General features: G+C 38.6%; 1 protein-coding gene across 1 annotated transcript in view; it reads left to right on the top strand.

Moving 5' to 3' along the window:
- Window positions 1-19644, top strand: part of MAP3K15 (mitogen-activated protein kinase kinase kinase 15) — an 80472-nt gene that overhangs the window by 32504 nt on the left and 28324 nt on the right. The window contains exons 8-14 of the mRNA XM_036016847.1: window positions 3297-3409; window positions 3639-3798; window positions 5976-6126; window positions 7598-7705; window positions 15939-15985; window positions 17912-18007; window positions 19523-19607. Of these exons, the coding sequence (XP_035872740.1) occupies window positions 3297-3409; window positions 3639-3798; window positions 5976-6126; window positions 7598-7705; window positions 15939-15985; window positions 17912-18007; window positions 19523-19607 (760 nt within the window). The remainder of the gene's footprint in view (window positions 1-3296; window positions 3410-3638; window positions 3799-5975; window positions 6127-7597; window positions 7706-15938; window positions 15986-17911; window positions 18008-19522; window positions 19608-19644) is intronic.

Raw genomic sequence — 19644 nt, 5'->3', positions numbered from 1 at the left:
TGGGCTCACTCCTAAAGTTTCAGTCAGCTGGAGGGTGAGAGGGCTGAAAGGTCCAAGATAGCCTCACACATGTTTGCCAGCTGGTGCTGAGTATGGATGCTGAGCCTCCATTCTCTGCCATGTGGTTCTAATACTTTTATATCAGCTTTCTTACATGGTAGGCTGCATTCCAAGAGAACAAAGGTGGAAGCTGCAAAGCTTCTTGAGGCTTAGGACCAGGAACTCATGCAAGGTCAGTTTTACTGCATGCTATTGGTCAAAGCAAATCACACGGCCATCCCAAATTTAAAGGGGTAAAGAAAGAGTCTCTGTATGGGTGGGAGAAATGGCAAAGTCATATTGCAAAGACACATGTACAGTGGGATGAGAGGAATTTGGGCCATTGAACAATTTACCACAGGGACAAAAACAAAGGCAGGGAACACAAGATCATTGAAATAATTTAGGAGAGAGCTGATAGTGACTTGAACTAGGGTGGTAGTGATGAAAATGATAAGTCAAAACCTGGATCCAACAGCTCACATTATGCATTTCCATTACAAGAGCTTTTGGCATTGCTGTTCTATTTTCATTTAATTATGACTGCTGTTTGGTTTGTTTGTTTGTTTGTTTCTATCTACCTATCTACCTACCTACCTACCTGTCTTTGTTCTCCTTCCATACATGTTGGAGACTCTGTCCTCTACCTCAGGGTTTCTCAACTTCAGGGCTATGGCCTGTTAGGCTGCACAGCAGGAGGTGAGCTTGAATGTAATAATGCACTTGAATCATCACAAGACATGCACCCTCGGTCTGTGGAAAAATTGTCTTCCACAAAACTGGTCCCTGGTGCAAAAAAGGTTGGGAACCACTGCTCTGCCCCCTTCTCTCTGTCCACACACTCTTCCCTGGTGATCCTAGTCAGTCCCACATCTTGGGACCCCTAGCTGGTCTTTAGCTTAACCTTTATTTTAAGCTGTGGCCTCACATTGCCAGCTCTTTGTCCACCTGTTCTATCTTAAGATGGTGCTGGTATTTAAGACTAACTGTGTCCAAGGGTGAAGTAATTTTCTCATTGCCACAAGGTATGGCTTCCACTGTCTTGTTTTCTTACTACCTTCAGCCTCCTAGTCTTAAACTTTTAGTTGATGGTTGATAAGTTTCACTTATGTGATCAGTCCCCAATTCCAGCCCTTTTGTGAGTCTTTCCTCACTCCCTGCCAGTCCTTTCCCATTGCCACCTTCCAGTGAGCACCTTTTTTCATGTGTCAGGAATGTTCTAATAATATCCTATGTAGGCTCTCTATGTATACTCTTTAAAGTCTATCCTTCTAAAATTCAAAGGTGTCTCTAAAGTCTATCCTTCTAAAATTCAAAGACCCCACCATGGCTACCCATTCCCTATTAAATAAGTATTCAAACTTAAATCATTGTCCTGGGTGCTCTGCAAACTCTCTTCAACTCACTTCTAGTCTTATTTTCCATGGCCTGATATATGTCCAATTAAACTAAAGTTCTTAGGAGCTCCCCAAACTCCAATCTCTGTTTCCATCCATTTTCTATGCCGGGGGTTCACTTTCCAGATTTCTGCTATTATAATTCTAGCCATTTTCATGCCACATCTGAAGTCTCTGAGGATTACCCCATATATCTTCTGTGAGTCCCTCTAGACATCCATTTGTGTGGTTTTAGTATATTTATCACAGTCATGCTTCTACTTTCACTAATTATATATGGATCATATCACCTTTATCATGGTATAGGTTCTTGGAGGGCAGGGACCTTGTGTTATTCTTAGTTCAGGAGTACCTGATGCACTAATGGCAGAGAGGAATCACTCAGGGTGTGGAGGAGAAGGGTAAGGAAGAAAAATTAACATTTGGCAGAGTCAAAATAGGAAGCTGTATTCCCACCATGGTGGGTGAGAATTCAACCCTCAGGTCAGGAAATTACTACCTGTGGCTCCTTCAAGAAAGTCTTAGGAGCTTTTCTCCATTCACTTCAAAATGTAGTGGCTGTGGGTACAGGAGCAAATGAAGCTTAGTCTTCTGGTCAGGGCATGTTGGCTCAGGTGAGACGTTGGCGATTGTCTGACCCAGGCCCTCAAGTATGGATGTGGGACATGTGGCTCAGGGAAATAGGGGGTTCTGATCCAAGGTCACAGGGCTGGTCAGAGACAAACCAGGGACTGCAATCCTGACTCCAAGTTCAAGTCTTGTCTGTCCCTAAGCTAAACCTGTTTGATTTATTGATAAGGGGCATGGAGAAGTCACTCTGTTGGCACTCTTCCCTGATAACTTTTCATTATACAAGAAATTGAAAAAAAATCAATACAATAAGATATAGAATTAAAATCCCCAAAACATACAGGGGAAAAGTTTTCATTTTTATTGGAATTTTGTTGGCTGGGGTTGGAAGGACTATCTTGGTGTCCTCTGGCCCCAAAGTTTATAAAACCAGATTTTAATGACTTTAAATAACTTCTCACTTCTACAGTTAATATTTTGTTGGTATCTAATTCCCTTGTCACACTAGTGACAAAACAACTTCTGTTTTAGAATTCCTTGGCATACTTTATTGATCAGATTCTCTTTTATTATTGTACTCATAGTTACTCGTGGAAGAGAAAGAAACTTTTTATGTATAGAATAAAGAATAAATAAGAGAATTAAAAGTGGCACCATTAACCTTTTGGTATACAAATGGTATTTGCAGTTTTGTATCTTTATCCTAATGTAATAGATTCTGCCCCTTCTGTCACTTTATGCCACTGCTCTTACAGTTCTTTGAGCTCTAGGATTCTGGTAGTACTGCTTCATACATGAAAAATGATTCCATTTTGTGATATAAGCAAACAAACAAATGGCCTACAGAGAAATAGCCTGTAATTGATGCAACATATATGTAATAAAAAAACTCAACATACAAATGGGGTCTAACCGTAAAAATGAAACTTGGACATCAAATTGTGGTCTCCTTTTGGGAGTAGAGTCATAATAGGTTTAAAAGTTTTTGTACACTTTAACATAACTTCCTCATTTTATACAATGGTCATGGTTTCTATTTTTTAATCCTGATGAATAATTTTTAAACTCCCTAGTATAATTTACTGTGTTTCTACTATGAAATTTTTAAGAAGATATTTGAATATTGTACATAGCTGTTTATAAAGATTGAAGGGAGGGCTGGAAACAATAAGAGTAGTAAAAATTTTCACAAGAAGTTTGGTTTGTACCATTATTTACACATTTTTTCCTATGTTACTATAATATATAGTGATATTATATATTAAGAACTGGATGGTTCTGTGATTGTAGGTATCGCAAAGGGTACAAGCTCCAGTCATCTCTTTATACCGGAGTTGACCTTGCAGTTTTGCTGATAGTCGCTGGACAACAATTTGAAATGTCTTCGGAACTAAGGAATATAGGTAAAGCTGTTTATTGTTGCAATGTTGATGCTTTGGTAACACAAGTTCAGCATTAAAAATTATGTTTAAATAACTGGCATTATATTTCAAAAGGAACAGTTACTCTCTGGTGGCACACCTGAGACATTAGCCAAAATAAAATGCCCATTTTTCTTCTGTGTAAATGCTTGCATAATATGATAGAAACTAGAAACATTTTTATAACTTTATCTAAAATTCATATTTTAAGGTGCCCAGCTGAACAATTTGTTGGGAACAAAAGGGTGCTTGGAGCAAATGAGCAATTACTGGGATGTGGGTCAGTTCTTCATCATCAGCTTGTTGGCCAGTAATGTCAGGAAGGCCATCCATGCAGCAGAGAGGTTGTTCAAACTGAGGCCTCCAGTCTGGTGAGTCAAGTCTGTGAATTATCATTATCCTTCTCAATATCTGATCATGTCTCGACATGTTTCTGCCAGGGAGAAAAGTTTTAAATGCAAAAACAATAGCAATTACTATGTTTCTCCTACTGACTTATTTATACCACAGTTAGGGCAGGAAGAACAACTCTGAGGGATCACTTGGTTTTATGTGAAGGAAGGGAAAGACAGACAGACATACACACACAAACAAGATATATCCCTAGATGCTATATCTCCAATGTGAAACTCTCAGTCCTATTAATTTGTTGGGGTCATCCAGGTCCTCAAGAGCAAAACATTCTTTGGCACTAGTACGTATTGTACATCTGTGAGAAGGTAGATCATAAAGCTGAAAAACACAGCAAGAAGATAATGTTCATCACAAATGAAAACTGGAACTAAAATACTAATAATAGATATATGGTTAAGAAGATGTGGCATAGTTATGACCCTAGGTTGTACAGCCATTAAAATGTGTAAGAAGCCATACTTGGAAGCATGGAAATGTGTTTATAGTTTTTCATAGAGTAAGAAAAGCCAGTAGCTTTGACATGTATCAGAATCACCTGTGTTGATTAAAAAACAGATTGCTGGGCCACCTCTTAGGATTTCTGGGCTCCATGGAGAGCAGGCCAGAGGCTTGAATACATTCCCACTACATCAGAGCTTTGGATAAATTATAGTGTTGATATCTATTGTTGTGGGTCCAAGACTACCCTCAGGTTCATGATTTGCTAGAAGACTTCACAAAACTCAGAAAAGCTGTTATACTGTATAGAAGGATACAGATTAAAATCAGCAAAGGCAAGAGGCACAAGCTTCCAGTTGCCCTCTCTTGGTGGAGTTACATGGACAGTGCTTACAGTAATTTTCTCAGCAACAGTGCATGACAGCATGCCCATTGTATTGCCAACCAGGGAAGCCCACCAAGTCATGCTGTCCAGGGTTTGTATTGGGGTTAGTCATGTAGGCATGGAGTACCCAAGTGACTGACCTTAGTCACTGAGTCCTCAACCTCTCTAGAGATCACACTGATACAGTATTGCCCAAGGCTCCCACCATAAATCATATTGTTAGTATGGTCTAAGGCTTCAGGTAAACAAAGACACTCTTACTAGGCAGGCTATTCTAAGGGTTTAGAGGTGATTTTCCTGCAGCCAGTCCAGGGCCAGAGGGCCAGATCTTTCTTGGAATGTGTAGTTTGGATAACCCAGGCCGCTGAGTTAATCCTGCACTGCATAGTACCCAAGCAAGTCATTCAGAGTCTAACTCATCTGTCTTCCCAGGATAGCTCCCTACTTTATCCTCCAAGGGCAAAAATAACACCCTGATGCTTTCCCCTGAACCATCCTCGTTCAATGCCAGAAAAAATTGACCACCACTGCCTGGCAATTGTGTTTCAAAAAGTTAATCTTGCCTGATGACATTAAAGGTGTGGTCAGATTCAAGACCTCATAACATCAAAATCTACCTGCTCAGGTCTAACTTTTTTTTAAAGACAATGAGTTTTATGTTAGTGATTGCCAAAGGTCCAGGAAGATTTGGACATGAGAGGGAAGTAGGTGTGGTTGTAGAAGGGAAGGGATCCAGAGGGATCCTTGTGGCTCTGGAAGTACTCTCTGTCTCGGCTGTATCAAGGCCAACATCCTGATTGTGATACTCTTCTGTAATCCACTGCGGTGTTACTGTTGGAGTAAGATAAACTGGGCCAAGGCAAGGGTACATGGGATTTCTCAGTATTATTTTGTACAACCGTATGTAAACCTGCAAATAATCTCAAAATAAAAAGTTGAATTAAAGAAAAAGACAATGAGTTTGAAATTCTGTCATTTTGCAGCTACTTTGAACTTCAGACTACTTGCTCTTGTTATTTAGGACAGTTAGCAAGTACTTGCCAATCTCTGTTTTCAATACTGTGTCCCAAAATTGAGGTTTAGACCATTGTTGGTAAAAAGTCATGTTGTATGATTTTGTTGAGCAAACTTATTTTGCCCACTATTTGGGTTTCTTTTAATTAAGTATATGGCTGCCAAATGATTAAGAAGCACTCACTATGCAATATGATTTTAAGTAAATAAAGCTTTCAGGAAACTTTTTTTAAAGAGAGTAGAATTGAACTCAGTTTTTTTGGGAATCTAATTTACTGATGCTTGTGATTCTTCCAGGTACTTGCAATCACTAGTTCAGAATTTGTTTTTAATTCTGCACTTCAAGAAACCTGTTATTGAACATTCACCCAGGAGAGAACAGCTTACCTTCTGGTTAGATATAATTTTTGCAGCAACAAACAAAGATACTAATGGACTCAGATTTCCAGTAAGAAATGCTAAATTTATTCCTTTAATATAAAAAAAAAGAAACTAGGGGTTGGCGCTATATAATTATTGAATACTCTGAAATGAAAAAAACCGTAAGAGTAATTTAAAATGTTAAGCTATTCATCAATTTTATGCGTAACCAACCAGTGATAGATTAACTTACTAGAAAAAGTTGACTGTATAGTTGACTGTTGAACAACATGAGTTTGAACTGTGTGAGTCCACATATACGTGGATTTTTTCAATAAATAACTGTATTCTCTAAAATTGTGATTCTCAATTAGATGTGATTTTGTCCCCCAGAGGACATTTGGCAATGTCTGGGGACATTTTTGATTGTCACAGTTGTGGGAAAGGCGTTGCAACTGGCAGCTCATGGGGTTGAAGCCATGGATGCCAAGGACGGTTCCACCTCCCCAAACACAGAATTATCTAGTCCAAAATGTCAGTAGTGCCGAGGTGGAGAAACCCTGCTCTAGAGCAGTGCAGTACTAATAGTGAAATTTTGGAATTCAGAGTTGTTTCATGTTTAGCTCTGATTTGCCTCAGTGCCACAAATTACTTTTTAAAACTTTTTATTGAAAAGTAAAATTGCTTTTATCTTTTCAGTGAGTTTTTGTTGCAGCTTTATGACCATGTTACATGGAGGCATAAATAAGATCCCTAAGCATTCTGGAAACTGAACTTGTGTTTCATATTTATGCCTTGAGATTTTGTGAACATGTAGCATTCAAAAATCTCATTAAAAAGCTAATAAAAGATTAATTTATTTGAAATGATTATGATAATAATGTTGTTCCTAAGCAATAAGTTTAATTTTTTTTAAATTATGAAATATATTGAACCTACTGAAAGGTTGAAAAAATAATTGGGCTGATACTTTGGTAACCTCTACCTAGGTTTAGCAGTCTTAAACATATTACTTTATTTGCTTTGGAAATTCATTCTCTCTTTCCTGTACTTTCTCCCTGCCACCTCCCGTCCTCCCTCTCTCTACCCCAACAAAATAAAACATGACTGATGTCACCTCACTTTTCATCCCCTTGCACTTTTTTAGACTTGTTATCTATCTGTGACCACCCATTTTAATTTATCGTTTCTCTCAAAAATTGTAACATTCCTCATTTTTTCTGTCATTTTCCCAAGCAGACTTTGCTTGACTACCCTGTCTAAAGAAGTTTCCCCCAGCTCTCACCTTTATCCTGCCTTATTTTCTTCAGAGTTCTATGTGATAGCACATTGCATATCCCTATCTGTTTGTTCCTTTATCTGCCCCATTAGAGCATAGACCTCCTGAGGGTAAGGACTTCTGTCACAGGCTGCTGTGTCCATGGGTCATAGAGCAGCATTGACACACTGTGCATGTCCTTCATGTGTGTTTGTGAAGTGCACAGGTTCCCACTTCCTCAGTGGGCAGGGTGACCTATGTTGTGTATTCCTGTGCATTACAGAAATCTTTTTTCTTCTAGGTTTTAGTGATAGAACCAACCAAAGTCTACCAGCCTTCATATATCTCTGTAAACTGTGAAGCTGAGGAGAGGACAGTTTCTCTGTGGCATGTCTTACCCATGGGGATGGTAAGAAAAAGATCAACAGTTCTCTCTCTCTCTTTTATTCTGTATGATTTAATCAAAATTTGATTCTTAAGTAGAAGGGAGAGTCTATGTTGTACTTGAAAGAGCAGGCAGTTGTGCCTAACTTCTGAGTTGTGGGAGTAGATGTGAGAGTAACCACAGATGAAAGAAAAGAGGCATGCTTTCCCATTATATATTCTGTATGTTGTTGTGTATAATGCACACTTTTTTGCCCACATTTTTGAGGGAAAAATAAGGATACACATTATACATGGGTAGTGGCTGAAATACTTTGTAACTGTTCTTATGTTTTGTAATCATTTGTTACATAAATTTCTTGTACCATATGTTCAAAAATAAATGCTATAATTCCTTTATAATATAAAAGACAAGTACCTCAATATAAATAAATCAAAAATTGAATTAAAATTTTAAAATGAAAGATTTTTTCCCTGAAAGTTTGGGCCACAAATGTAGGTGTGCATTGTACATGGGAGCACACTATACACAGAAAAATACCATATTTATATCATATGTTGTTTATGTATTTATTTGTACATATGTATATATGTATAAATGAATACAGGCTTGTTGAAAAAAGTTAAACCATGAGGAAGTAGACAAGGAATAAACGGAAAGTCCCTACAGATCTCTTAAACCTGGTCCCCATTCCCATCCCCAATAATTTGGTGGCTATCCATCTGTACTTTTTTTATAAACTCACTTCTATGTGTATAATGTGTGCATACCTCTATTCACTATACTCAAAGCAATGATCTGCCTGGTTTTTTAAGCATAATATTCCTGATATTCTTATATCATGTGGTGCATTTCCAAGTATGGATGAACCATAGTTTATTTTACCACTTTCTTGCTGATGCACATTAGGTCTCTTTTGCTCTCTACCCAATAGTAGATACATCAGTGCACATTCCGGTGGTTACACACTACTACGCTCATGTAGCTGTTTCCAGAGCAGGGATTCCCAGAAATAGACCTCCTGAGTTCAGAAATAAACATGTTTAAATTTTAATACCTGCTGTCAGATTTGTAACTTTCCAATTTTATTCACACTGACCATATAGAGGAGAAAACATTTGAATCTAATTGCTCATTGAAGACATTACATAAATGATGGATCAGGCCTGATGTTTTCTGATAACAGCTATATTTCATATCTGTGTGTCTGAAGCACATCACCAGCTTTTTTTGCTTTAATAAAATGTTTTGTAGTAATAAAAAGTTGTAGCACCTTTGACAAATGCATTAGATAGGTTTATTTGCTGTGTATATGTTTTCATGGCATGCGCAGAGTTCTGCCATTAACTTGGCAAAGGAGGATTATTTTTTTCCTGGAAACAAGAGTATAGGCAAATTATCTTAAGTGAAAATAAACAATATCTTAAAAAATAAAATGCAACATTGGACAATAAGAAGAGGCTCAATCATATTAGAAATTCCTTATTAGAAATAGTAAGGATACAGCTTCCCATTGTTCAGTAGATATGAAGTTTTAGTTATGCTACATGAATAAATTGCAGCCATCTGCTATACAACATAGTGCTTGTAGTTAACAGCATGGTGTATTGTACACTTCAAAATTTTTAAGACGGTAAATCCCACATTATGTGTTCTTACCACAGACATACAAATAAAAACAAAAACCAAGAGACACAAAGGCACTTTGTGGGTTAATAGATATATTACTTTGATTGTGGTGATGATGTCATGGGTGTTTGCACCCATAACATGCATAACTTAATATGCATCAAGTTATGCATATTAAATATGTGCAGTTTTTTAAATTTATTTTTAATTATATTGTATTGATTATGCTATTGCAGTTGTCCTCATTTTTCCTCCTTTGCCTCCCTCCACCCAGCACACTCCACTCCCTCAGGCAATCCCCCCACCATTGTTCATGTCTGTGGGTCATGTATATAAGTTCTTTGACTACTTCATTTCCTATACTGTACTTTACATCCCCATGGCTATTCTGTGACTACCTATTTGTACTTCTTAATCCCCTCATCTCTTCACCCATTCTCCCCCTCCCTCCTCCCCCCTCCCATTTGGCAACCTTCCAGTAACTCACTTCTTTTCTCTTGCTTTTAAGAGTCTCTCTTTTTCTTCAACCTTTGGACTTTTGATAATGATGTGTCTTGGAGTGGGCTTCTTAGCATCCTTCATAATTGGGACTCTCTGTGCTTCCTGGACTTGCATGTCTATTTCTTTCACCAAATTAGGGAAGTTTTCTTTCACTATTCCTTCAGCCAGATTTTCAATTTCTTATTCTTTCTCTTCTCCTTCTGGCACGTTTATGAGGCAAATGTTAGAATGTTTGAAGTTGTCTCAGAAGCTGTTTATACTATCCTCATCTTTTTAAATTCTTTTTTCTTCTCGTTGTTCTGATTGGTTGTTTTTTCTTCCCTTTGTTACAAATCATTGATTTGATTCTCGGCTTCATCCACTCTATTGTTGTTTCCCTGTAAATTGTTCTTTATTTCAATTAGTCTATCCTTTGTTCCTGAGTGGATCTTTTTTATGCTCTTGAGGTCCTCACTAGGTTACTTGAGCATCCTTATAACCAGTGTTTTGAACTCTGCATCTGATAGATTGCTTATCTCCATTTCATTTAGCTCTTTTTCTGTAGTTTTGATGTGTTCTTTCATTTGGACCCTGTTTCTTCATTTTGGTAGCCTCCCCCTGTTTGTTTCTGTGTATTAGGTAGAACTGCCTTGATTCTGTATCTTGGTAGTGTGGCCTAAGTAGCAGGTGTCATGTAAAGTCCAGTGGCACAGCCTCTCCTATCACCCAAGCTAGGTACTCAAGGTACACCTTTCATGTGGGCTGAGTACACCCTCCTCTTGTAGTTGAGCCTTGGTTGCTGTCAGCAGATAAATGGGAGGGATTTACCCAGGGCAGTCAGCTGGAAGGATTGGCTGTGTCCACAGACCACCAATGTCTGCCCTTCATGGAGCATCAGCTGTGCAGGGGCAGGGTGGTCTGTAGCTCTCCACTGGGTGTGTTGGCCCTGAGGTTTCCCAGGCATTGCAGGCCAAGGTCAGCCCCCACCTGCATTTTTCCCAGGGCCACCCTTCCTGAAGTATGAAGCAGTCTGAGATGGCTGCTACTTGTGCTGGACTTGGAGATTCCCAGGTGAAGCCAATCTGTGACTCTAATCTGGCAGCCTCTAGGGCTCACTGAAGCCAGCTGTTGCTTATTTGATAGAATTTAGAAGCCAAGACCAGCCATTCTTAAGGAAAAGAAGCTTGGATGAGCCCATAAGTTGGGTGGCCTAGATCCTCTGTGGATCTCCAAGGTGGGCCACACAGTGTTAGTCAGGTTGATGGAGTCTCAGATGTGGCACCAGCTTGCCAGCTCTGTGAGGACAGGGCTCAGCAAAGGGACAGTGGCCTCTGCTCTCCCTGATGCCAGACACTTCAGTTCATCCCTGTATGCCACTGGTGCACTTCAAGCTGCCACCCTGGTGCTGTAGTTCAGAGGGAGCGAGTCCATGTGTGGGTTCCCCGAGAGGAACTGTTTAGGGCTCCAGAAACCTCCTCCACCAACTCAATCCCTGCTGGTTTTCACAGCCAGAAGTTGTGGGGAATTATCTTCCTGGCACTGGCACCCTGGGCTGGGGGGCCTGGTGTGGGTCTGGGACTCCTCACTCCTAAGATGTCCCTCCTGAATTGTTATCCACATGGGTGGAGGGCCAGTCCATTCCCCTCCGACCAGTCTGGATGGATGTGGTTTCTTCAATTCTGTAGTTGTCAGACTTCCATTCAACTCAATTTCTGATGTTCCCAAGTGATGGTTGTTCTGTATTTTAGTTGTAATTTTGATGTGGTTGTGCAAAGAGGTGAGCCATGTGTGCCTATGTCACCATCTTGACAGGAAGCTGTGCAGTTTTTTAATATATTAATTACACCTCAGTAAAGGTATAAAGAAATAGTTATGAATGATATCTCAAGTTGTCTTAATCTGCTTAAGATGCTGTTACAGAATACCATAGACAAGGTGATTTAAACAACAGAAATTTATTCCTCACAGTTCTAGAAGCTAAGAAGTCTGAGATCAGGGTGCCAGCATGGTTGGAGTCCAGTGAAAGCCCTCTTCCTGGTTTGCAGATAGTGGTCCTGCAATGTCTTCACATGACCGAGCGGGGGACTCTCTTCTGTCTCTTACTTCTAAGGGTACTAATCCTATCATGGGGGCTCTACCCTCATGATCTAATCACCCCCCAAGGCCCCACTTCTAATTGCCATCACATTGGAGGTTAGGACTGCAATAGATGAATATTCAGGGACACAAGTATTTAGTCCATAATAGAAGCTAAACCAGGAAACTTGTGTAATATTTAACAGTGAAGCAACCTTTTTCTCATTGATAATAGAGTCAGCAGCCAATAGTGAAAATGAACTGCCATAATGTGCTTGGGTTTTTTTCCCTGCCCTGTGTGTGTTAAATATTTGGGTGCAAAAGAGAACAATTAAAGATACAATAAAATACATATATGGTTTACATACAGATATATCTCATGTGAAGAATGCATGTGTCAAAAAATACAATAAGGATTAAATTTAAAAAAAGACTACATGTGTTTCTATTAAATTTGCCCCTTGGGGTTTTTTCATCTTTTTGTTAGTATTACATACACACAGAAAAGTGTATCAATCATAAATTGTGGATTTGGACTAAATGAACACACTTAGGTACTCAGTGCAGGTCAAGAAAGAGACTTCACCCCCAAAACCCCTCTTTGTGCTTCCTTTGTGCCCCTCTCCAGGCACTATCTCCATGAAGCACCCTATTCTTGGTGTTGAAATTCTTGTACTAGAGAATAATTTTGCTTATTCTCTTTGTATCATTGATGCCACTGTGATACAGGAGAATTTTCAAAATTTTAACCTGTAATCTCACTATTCCATTGATACAGGTACAAAACACCTCATATTTTGACAAGTACTTGTGGAAAAACTAATTCTATTAAAATGACTCTTCATACTTTTACAGCAAAATGGTTTTTGTCTCATGGAATTCTATAGACTTTGCCCACTTAATTTGAATCTTACAATGGTTGCTGGCCCTTAGTGGAAATTTCCATTAGTATATATACTACAATAGCTTACTAGTTGTAAATGTTTTACTTTGTTTGCATGTAGTCCATAATAAGGAATGGAAAAGAACTATATAAGCAGCAACTGTTGGTTTTCCTTGACTGATGAAATGTTTTACACAAGTGCTTAGAGTTGTCAGAGCAAATGTCTGAGACAAATATAAATTCCATTTTTCCTTTGAGAGGAATCCTTTGCTTTTGCCTTCATGTGCAGTTTTGAAATTCTGCAGGTTGTGAAAGCAAGCAGATTTGTCTAGAGCAGTGATTTTCAACTAGTGTGCCGCAGCACCCTGGTGTGTCACAAGAGGCATACTGGGGTGCCACAAGAATTTTTAAAATATGCAATACCTGACTATGTAGTCAGGGGCACTGACTCTTTTCCCTTAGAGTGTCAAATAAAAAATGACAACAGCCAACACAACAATAGCTGTCCCGTGTGAATGAATCAAAATTACACCTATTTTTGTCAGATAGGCAAAATACATATTTTTTGGTGTGCCACAGAATTTTAGTAATTAATTTAGGTGTGCCATGACATGAGGAAGGTTGAAAATCACTGGCATAGAGTGAGATGACATTTCTCTACATGATGTTGCATTTTTTTCCCAGTGGGCTATGGCTGGTGGGACAGACCACACCCATGCACACTTTCACCCACATACAGCATTGCTATACAATGAGATTAACTATGGTTTATTAGCCAAGGGTTCAGGAACTTATGTTGGTCAAGGTTTAACAACCAACTCTCCAAGGGACATGGGAGAAGAGGGCTGATTTGTCATGTTTGCTGATTTCTGTGGTATAAATTCTTCTACCATGGGCAGTTTTAAGCAACCTGCACTGGATCACCGAACATGGGGTTAGGAAGAGATGTGCAAAATTGGCTGTCTCAAGCTGGCACAAGCTCTACACAGCATACTGATGCAAGGAGGCCACACAGGGCAGGAGAAAATGCACACTTCTCCCTCAGCTCCTCATGGGCCTCAAAGTCACCAACAGGCACATAGTAGCCACCAACACTGTCCACATAGGTAAAGCTGCTGGTTTTGGGAGGCCCTTTCTGGGGAGTACCTTTTATACTTATGTCAGAAACAGGACAAACTTACACAAGAATGATACGCTCTTAACACAATAGTCACAGATAGCCAAGATTACTCCCCCAAAATCTGCATTTTGCAGGTAGCAGTGCAGAAGCTGAGTAGTGCATGGAGGATCCTGGAGCCATGATCTCCTTCATGAACTCTCCAGCTTCCTCTGCCACTCCCCCCTCACTCACTCCACTCAGACCCCTCCTTGCTGGTCCCCAAACATGCCAAGCATACTGCTACCTCAGGGCCTTTGCATGTGCTGTTTCTTCTGCCTGATGCTGTTCCCTCAGTTGTCTGTGTGGCTGACTCTTTCACCCCCACCCTTTTTTTCTGTTCAAAACTCATCAGAGACGTGCCCTGAACATCAGATTTAACATCATGACCTTCTACCCAACTTTAATGCCCATCCCTGCTTATTCACTTACTTTTGTAGTACTTTTCACCCTCCAGCATGTTATTACTTTGCTATGCAATTTATTGCCCATCTCCCTCACTCTAATGTAAGAAATCTCAGGGCAGGGACTTTGTTGTTCTCTGTCATGTCTTCAGTGCTGGTACCTTGCTTGGCTCATAGTAGGTACTTAATCAACATGTATGAATGGATCTTCTCCCATTGGGAACCATCCTCCCAGTTGTTTCTGTTGTCATGTCTCTAGGATGGCAAGAAATTTGTCACACAACTGCTTGTGGCTGTTCTCCTAAGCCATATGCTCAGTCATTTGGCTCTTACACTTTTCTTCTCTAGGGGGCTTAGCTGGTTGGTCATTTATGACATTCCTTAGACTAACCAAATGTACTTTCTTCTAATTTTTTTTATTGTTGTTCAATTATAGTTGTCTCCATTCTCCCCCCATTACTCTCCCCTACCCTACCACACCCACCCCCCACATTCAGTCCTCCCCCGTGTTGTCTTTGTCCATGGGTTCCTTGATGACCATTCCCCTTCTTTCCCCCATTATCGCCCTCTCTCTCCCCTCTGGTCACTGTCAGTTCATTCTTTATTTCCATGTCTCTGGTTCTATTTTGCTCACTTGTTTGTTTTGTTGATTAGGTTCCATTTATAGGTGAGATCATATGATATTTGTCTTTCACCACCTGGCTTATTTCACTTAGCATAATACTCTCTAGTTCCATATATGCTGTCTTATTTAAAATTTACTGTTGTAATGTATTGATATTGTAGTCTATGGCTCTTCTGAAACTGGGATTTTGGACATTCCTTCTGAGGCTGAGTTTGTGCAGAATTTAAGGACAGGGAATAGTGGTGGAGGGAGAGGACAGAGTTATTTTTTAAAAGCATGTCTCATACAGATTGAAAATCTGGTTAGTCATGGTAAGCTAGCTGCTAAAACAAATAGCCCCCAAATAGCAGTGTATTTACACAAAAAAGTGTATCTCTGTCTCATGTCCTATCCAGGTTGGCTGGATCCCATTCCATCTTGTAGTGAATGAAAAAAGATAATATAGAGAGTAGTTACGTGGAGAGTGCTATGAGCCAGGCCCACAGCTGATGGACACCACTCCTCTCACATCCCATTGGTCAGAATACCATCATATGGCCCCATCTTGCTTCAAGGGAGGCTGTAAAAAGCGTTCTAGCTATGTGCCCAGGGAGAAAAAGAAACAAAGATTGGTGAACACTGACTGGTATTTTCCACATTCTTGCTTCTCCAAAAATTTTTTCAGGTCACTCAACTTAGTTGGGCTATTCTCATGCTCATTTTAGAGTTTTCCTGATATGTTGACAGAAGACGAAGGGCCAGTCGCTGTGTACTTACTATGTGCTTATTGTTTGTATTTCAAATTAGATTATTTGCTCTAAACTAGATTAGAGATAACAAATGAATTTTTGTAATACATTAGAAAATGTTTCTGCTGTTCCAAACTATGGCAAATGTATTGTTCTAGCCCCTAAACCTCTATTGAAAGTAAAATAGCAGGAGTGATTGACCATAGAATTAAACCAAAAAATGATTCTTTGCATGGAAAAAATCAGGCTACTGACTTTTGTATTTGATCCCTGCAGCAAGTCCATAAATGGAATTTCACAGCCACTTCCATTAAGGGAATAAGGTAAGATCATAAAGGAAAATATAATTATTTTTTTAAATACAGATAATGATAATTTTTTTCAGGTAATGATAATGTTTTATTACTTTAATGTTTCCATTTATTTATAATATGTGATCTTGTAATTTTTAAAAGACTCCAAAATGGACTGTTTTCTCTTTCATTGCCCTATCTGAGCTCATTCATAATGTATTGCTAGTAAGGACTTCTTGTTATAACAGAGTAGCTTTTTTGTATGCAACAGGTCAGACTCTGTTGTCTGAAGCATTTTTTAAAAAATGAAGTTATATCTGCAGAAAGAGAAAGTGTTTCCTCTTTGATCCAATAATGTGCAAGTATTCAGGGACACCCCCACCCCACCCCAAACTAAAGTTTGGAGTTACTTGGTAATGACCCTTGGCTGTGGTCTCCTGGACATTGTTATTAATGAAGGAGTGGGGCTGTGTGTTCTAAGGACAGGTGTGATGCTTGCTCTTTGGGTCAGAAGTTGTGATCGTTTGAGCCTAAACCACGTGGCTACACTCTTGAGTCTCACCCTGCCAGCACATCCAAGAGTAGGTGTAGGTCTGAAGTAGATATGACTTGTAATCCCGCTTTTGCTGTTTGACCTTGGAAAAGTCACTCAGCCTCTCTAGGTCTCAGTGTCTTCTAGTTTCCATCAAAGTATGGTCTTAGACTATTGCTCTATATCCTTTCTCTGATTGAGTCCACAGGCCACTGAGCGAATTACCTATTACCTCCAGACACAGTATGACCCTGTCCTAGACATATCAGTGTTTAAATTAGGATACTGTTTATGTTGCTTTAAAGGGAGAGAACTGACTTAAGAACAAAGTAGGGTATTTGAATAATAGTATTCAGAAAATATAAGATAATTAAAAAAACATTGAATGTTTTCAAAAATTTGTTACTCAGTAACTAACTTGTATGAGAACATATAGTAAAGAACCTTCTGTTTGTACCCTTTCATAGAGATACCTCTTGCTGCTATGTCAACTGTCAACAGGGATGTGCAAAGGGCCCAGGGTGAATCAGACCCTGGGACCAATGTTGACATGAAGAACATGTGTTGACCATTCCCATTGCTGTCCAACTAACTAGTAGTTCTTTATGGCTTGGTTTTCAAAACTTACTCATATATAACCTAGTTTTAATTCTTTTTGAATCACCTTGTACAGCTTGAGCTGTGTCAACTCAGTATTTGTCATGTAATTCATAATATATGAAGAATGGTCAAAGGAGCTATGGATCCCAGGAAGAGATGATTTAGAAGGGCAAAACAAGGGCCATTGTGTGGCTTTGGCCCAGTGTGTGTAAAGAATTTTTTAGCAGAGAAATTCATCAGTAGATAGAGTGTGGTGATTTTTTTTTGTCACTGGATATGTTCAGACAAGCTTAATTACCTCTTAAAGAAGCTGTAGAGTCAGATCCAGACCTTGGTTAGGGATGGACCAGGTAACATTTAAAAGCCTTTCTTGAACTAAGATGCCATGTTTATTTCTACTTCCCTTGTATGGCTACAAATACTGTGTTCTCATATTTTTGAAGTCTAGAAATTCCTTTATTATGATAAATTATTTCACAAATACCTTTCCTGTCTTTTTTTTGTAAAATTATAAACTCTTAAGGACAGAGACCATATTTTATTCCCTTTTCTGCTGCCCATCTGCTTTGCTTAGCACTGAATGTATAATAAGTTCTTGATACATAATAAAGTCAGTTGATGAATACAAACTCAAACATAAGATAAATGTCCCTACTATTTAAATTTCAGAGAAATAAAAGTCAAATTTTGGGGATATTTGTTAAAGCAATGATTGTTAAAAATTTGTAAAATGGAAGAAAATCTGTTACTAGATTTTTCTCAAAATTTTAAAATTAATATCATAACATATAAAAGAATCATCCTTATGTTTTAAATTTTTACAGCATATCCAGGTTTGATGAACGGTATTGTTTTCTTTTTGTCCATGGCAATTCTGATGACTTTCAAATCTACTTTTCCACCAAAGAGCACTGTAGTAGGTGAGTTACGGCTGATTCAAGTATTTGCAATATAATTATGGTGAATTATTTTTAAAAAGTCTTTGTTGTGAAAATATTTATTTGCTCTACTGCCTTTCCTGAAATTGTAACTTATGGAAAATTAGTTTTACAGCTTTTTAAAGATATGATACACATACCATGCAATTCACCCATCTAAAGTATACAATTTAATGTTTTTAGTGTATTTACAGTTTTGTAATCATCACCATAATCTATTTTTAGAATATTCTCATCATTCCCAAAAGAAACCCAATATCTATTAGCAGTCACTCCCCAGGCAACCATTAATCTACTTTCTATCTCTATGGATTTGCCTGTTCTTGATATTTCACATAAATAAAATACAATTTGTGATCTTTTGTGACTGGCTTTTTCCACCTAATATAAAGTTTTTAAGTTTATTTGTGTTGTAGCATGTACCAGTACTTCATTTCTTTTTGTGACTGAATAATATTCCATTGTATGGATAGACCATGTTTAATTTATCTGTTCGTCATTTAAAGGCATTTTGGGTTTTTTCCACATTTTGACTATTATAAATAATACTGCTATGAACATTTGTGTGCAAGCTTTTGTGTGGACATGTTTGCATTTATCCTGCAGCCAAACTTCTGTTTTCTTAGGTCTTATAGTAACTCTGTTTAACCTTTTGAGGAACTGCCAGACTTGTGGAAATTACCTTAACTTGTACAATATTCTTCCCTGCCATCGTACCAGAGTCAAATCACTTGTATGCAAATAAACTGCTACCCAAGTCTAAGAAGTGGCTGATATGGCCTAGCAGGATTTGTGAGAAAGATATATGGATAATACTTTATAATTAAGCTTAATCTGTGTCAACAGAATGATGAGGCCACCTTGTTCATTTTCTTCTCATACCTCTCCTATGTAAGACGTTATTTCTCACCAAAGCTAGTGTCTACAACTTGAAAGATGATGGTCCCACTGTCCTTAGCACTAATTAAATCATTCCTAGAACACTTGTCACAGGGCCAGACTTGCAGAGTATTACAAAGGCACCTTTGAAGAATTATTTGTTAGTGGAATGACTCACAAACAAGCCCTGGCGGAAACATTGAGCGAACAGGAAGGAAAGACTTAGAGGGACATAATAAAATTATTTACTTTTCTAATGGGCTGTTGTGTAGAAAGGGGATTCATTCTAAGGAAAACCTTAGTTCAGTATAAGTGAAACATTTCTCATTGGGTTTTTCAAAGAATGAGCTGCCTTGTGAGGTAATGAGTTATTTGTCACTGGAGGTAATCAAGCATCAATTCAACAACTGGTGGGGATGCTATAGAGGGGATCCAAGTATCATATGGGTATTTAAACTAGATTGGATAACCATTAAAGTACCATGTCAAATCAAGTAGTGGATTGATTGTTCCATGAACTTGTAAAAGGTTGGTTTATATTTAATTGCAGTTTAATATAAAGGTAGGAAACAAAAGCGATCATAATTAGCAGCATTTTCGTGACATTTGCTGTTGTAGGTTTTGCTCTTTGGTCAAAGAGATGTTAAATGCAGAGGACAATACAATGGACGTGGAGGGAGAGATGGTTGAGGACACCTTAGAGGTGAGTCACAGAAGACCTAGAACATGGAAAAAAAATA

The sequence above is a fragment of the Phyllostomus discolor genome, chromosome X (assembly GCF_004126475.2).
Source record: "Phyllostomus discolor isolate MPI-MPIP mPhyDis1 chromosome X, mPhyDis1.pri.v3, whole genome shotgun sequence".
Lineage (NCBI taxonomy): Eukaryota > Metazoa > Chordata > Mammalia > Chiroptera > Phyllostomidae > Phyllostomus > Phyllostomus discolor.
The sequence above is the reverse complement of the archived record's forward strand: the minus strand, read 5'-3'. Positions and strand labels throughout refer to the sequence as shown.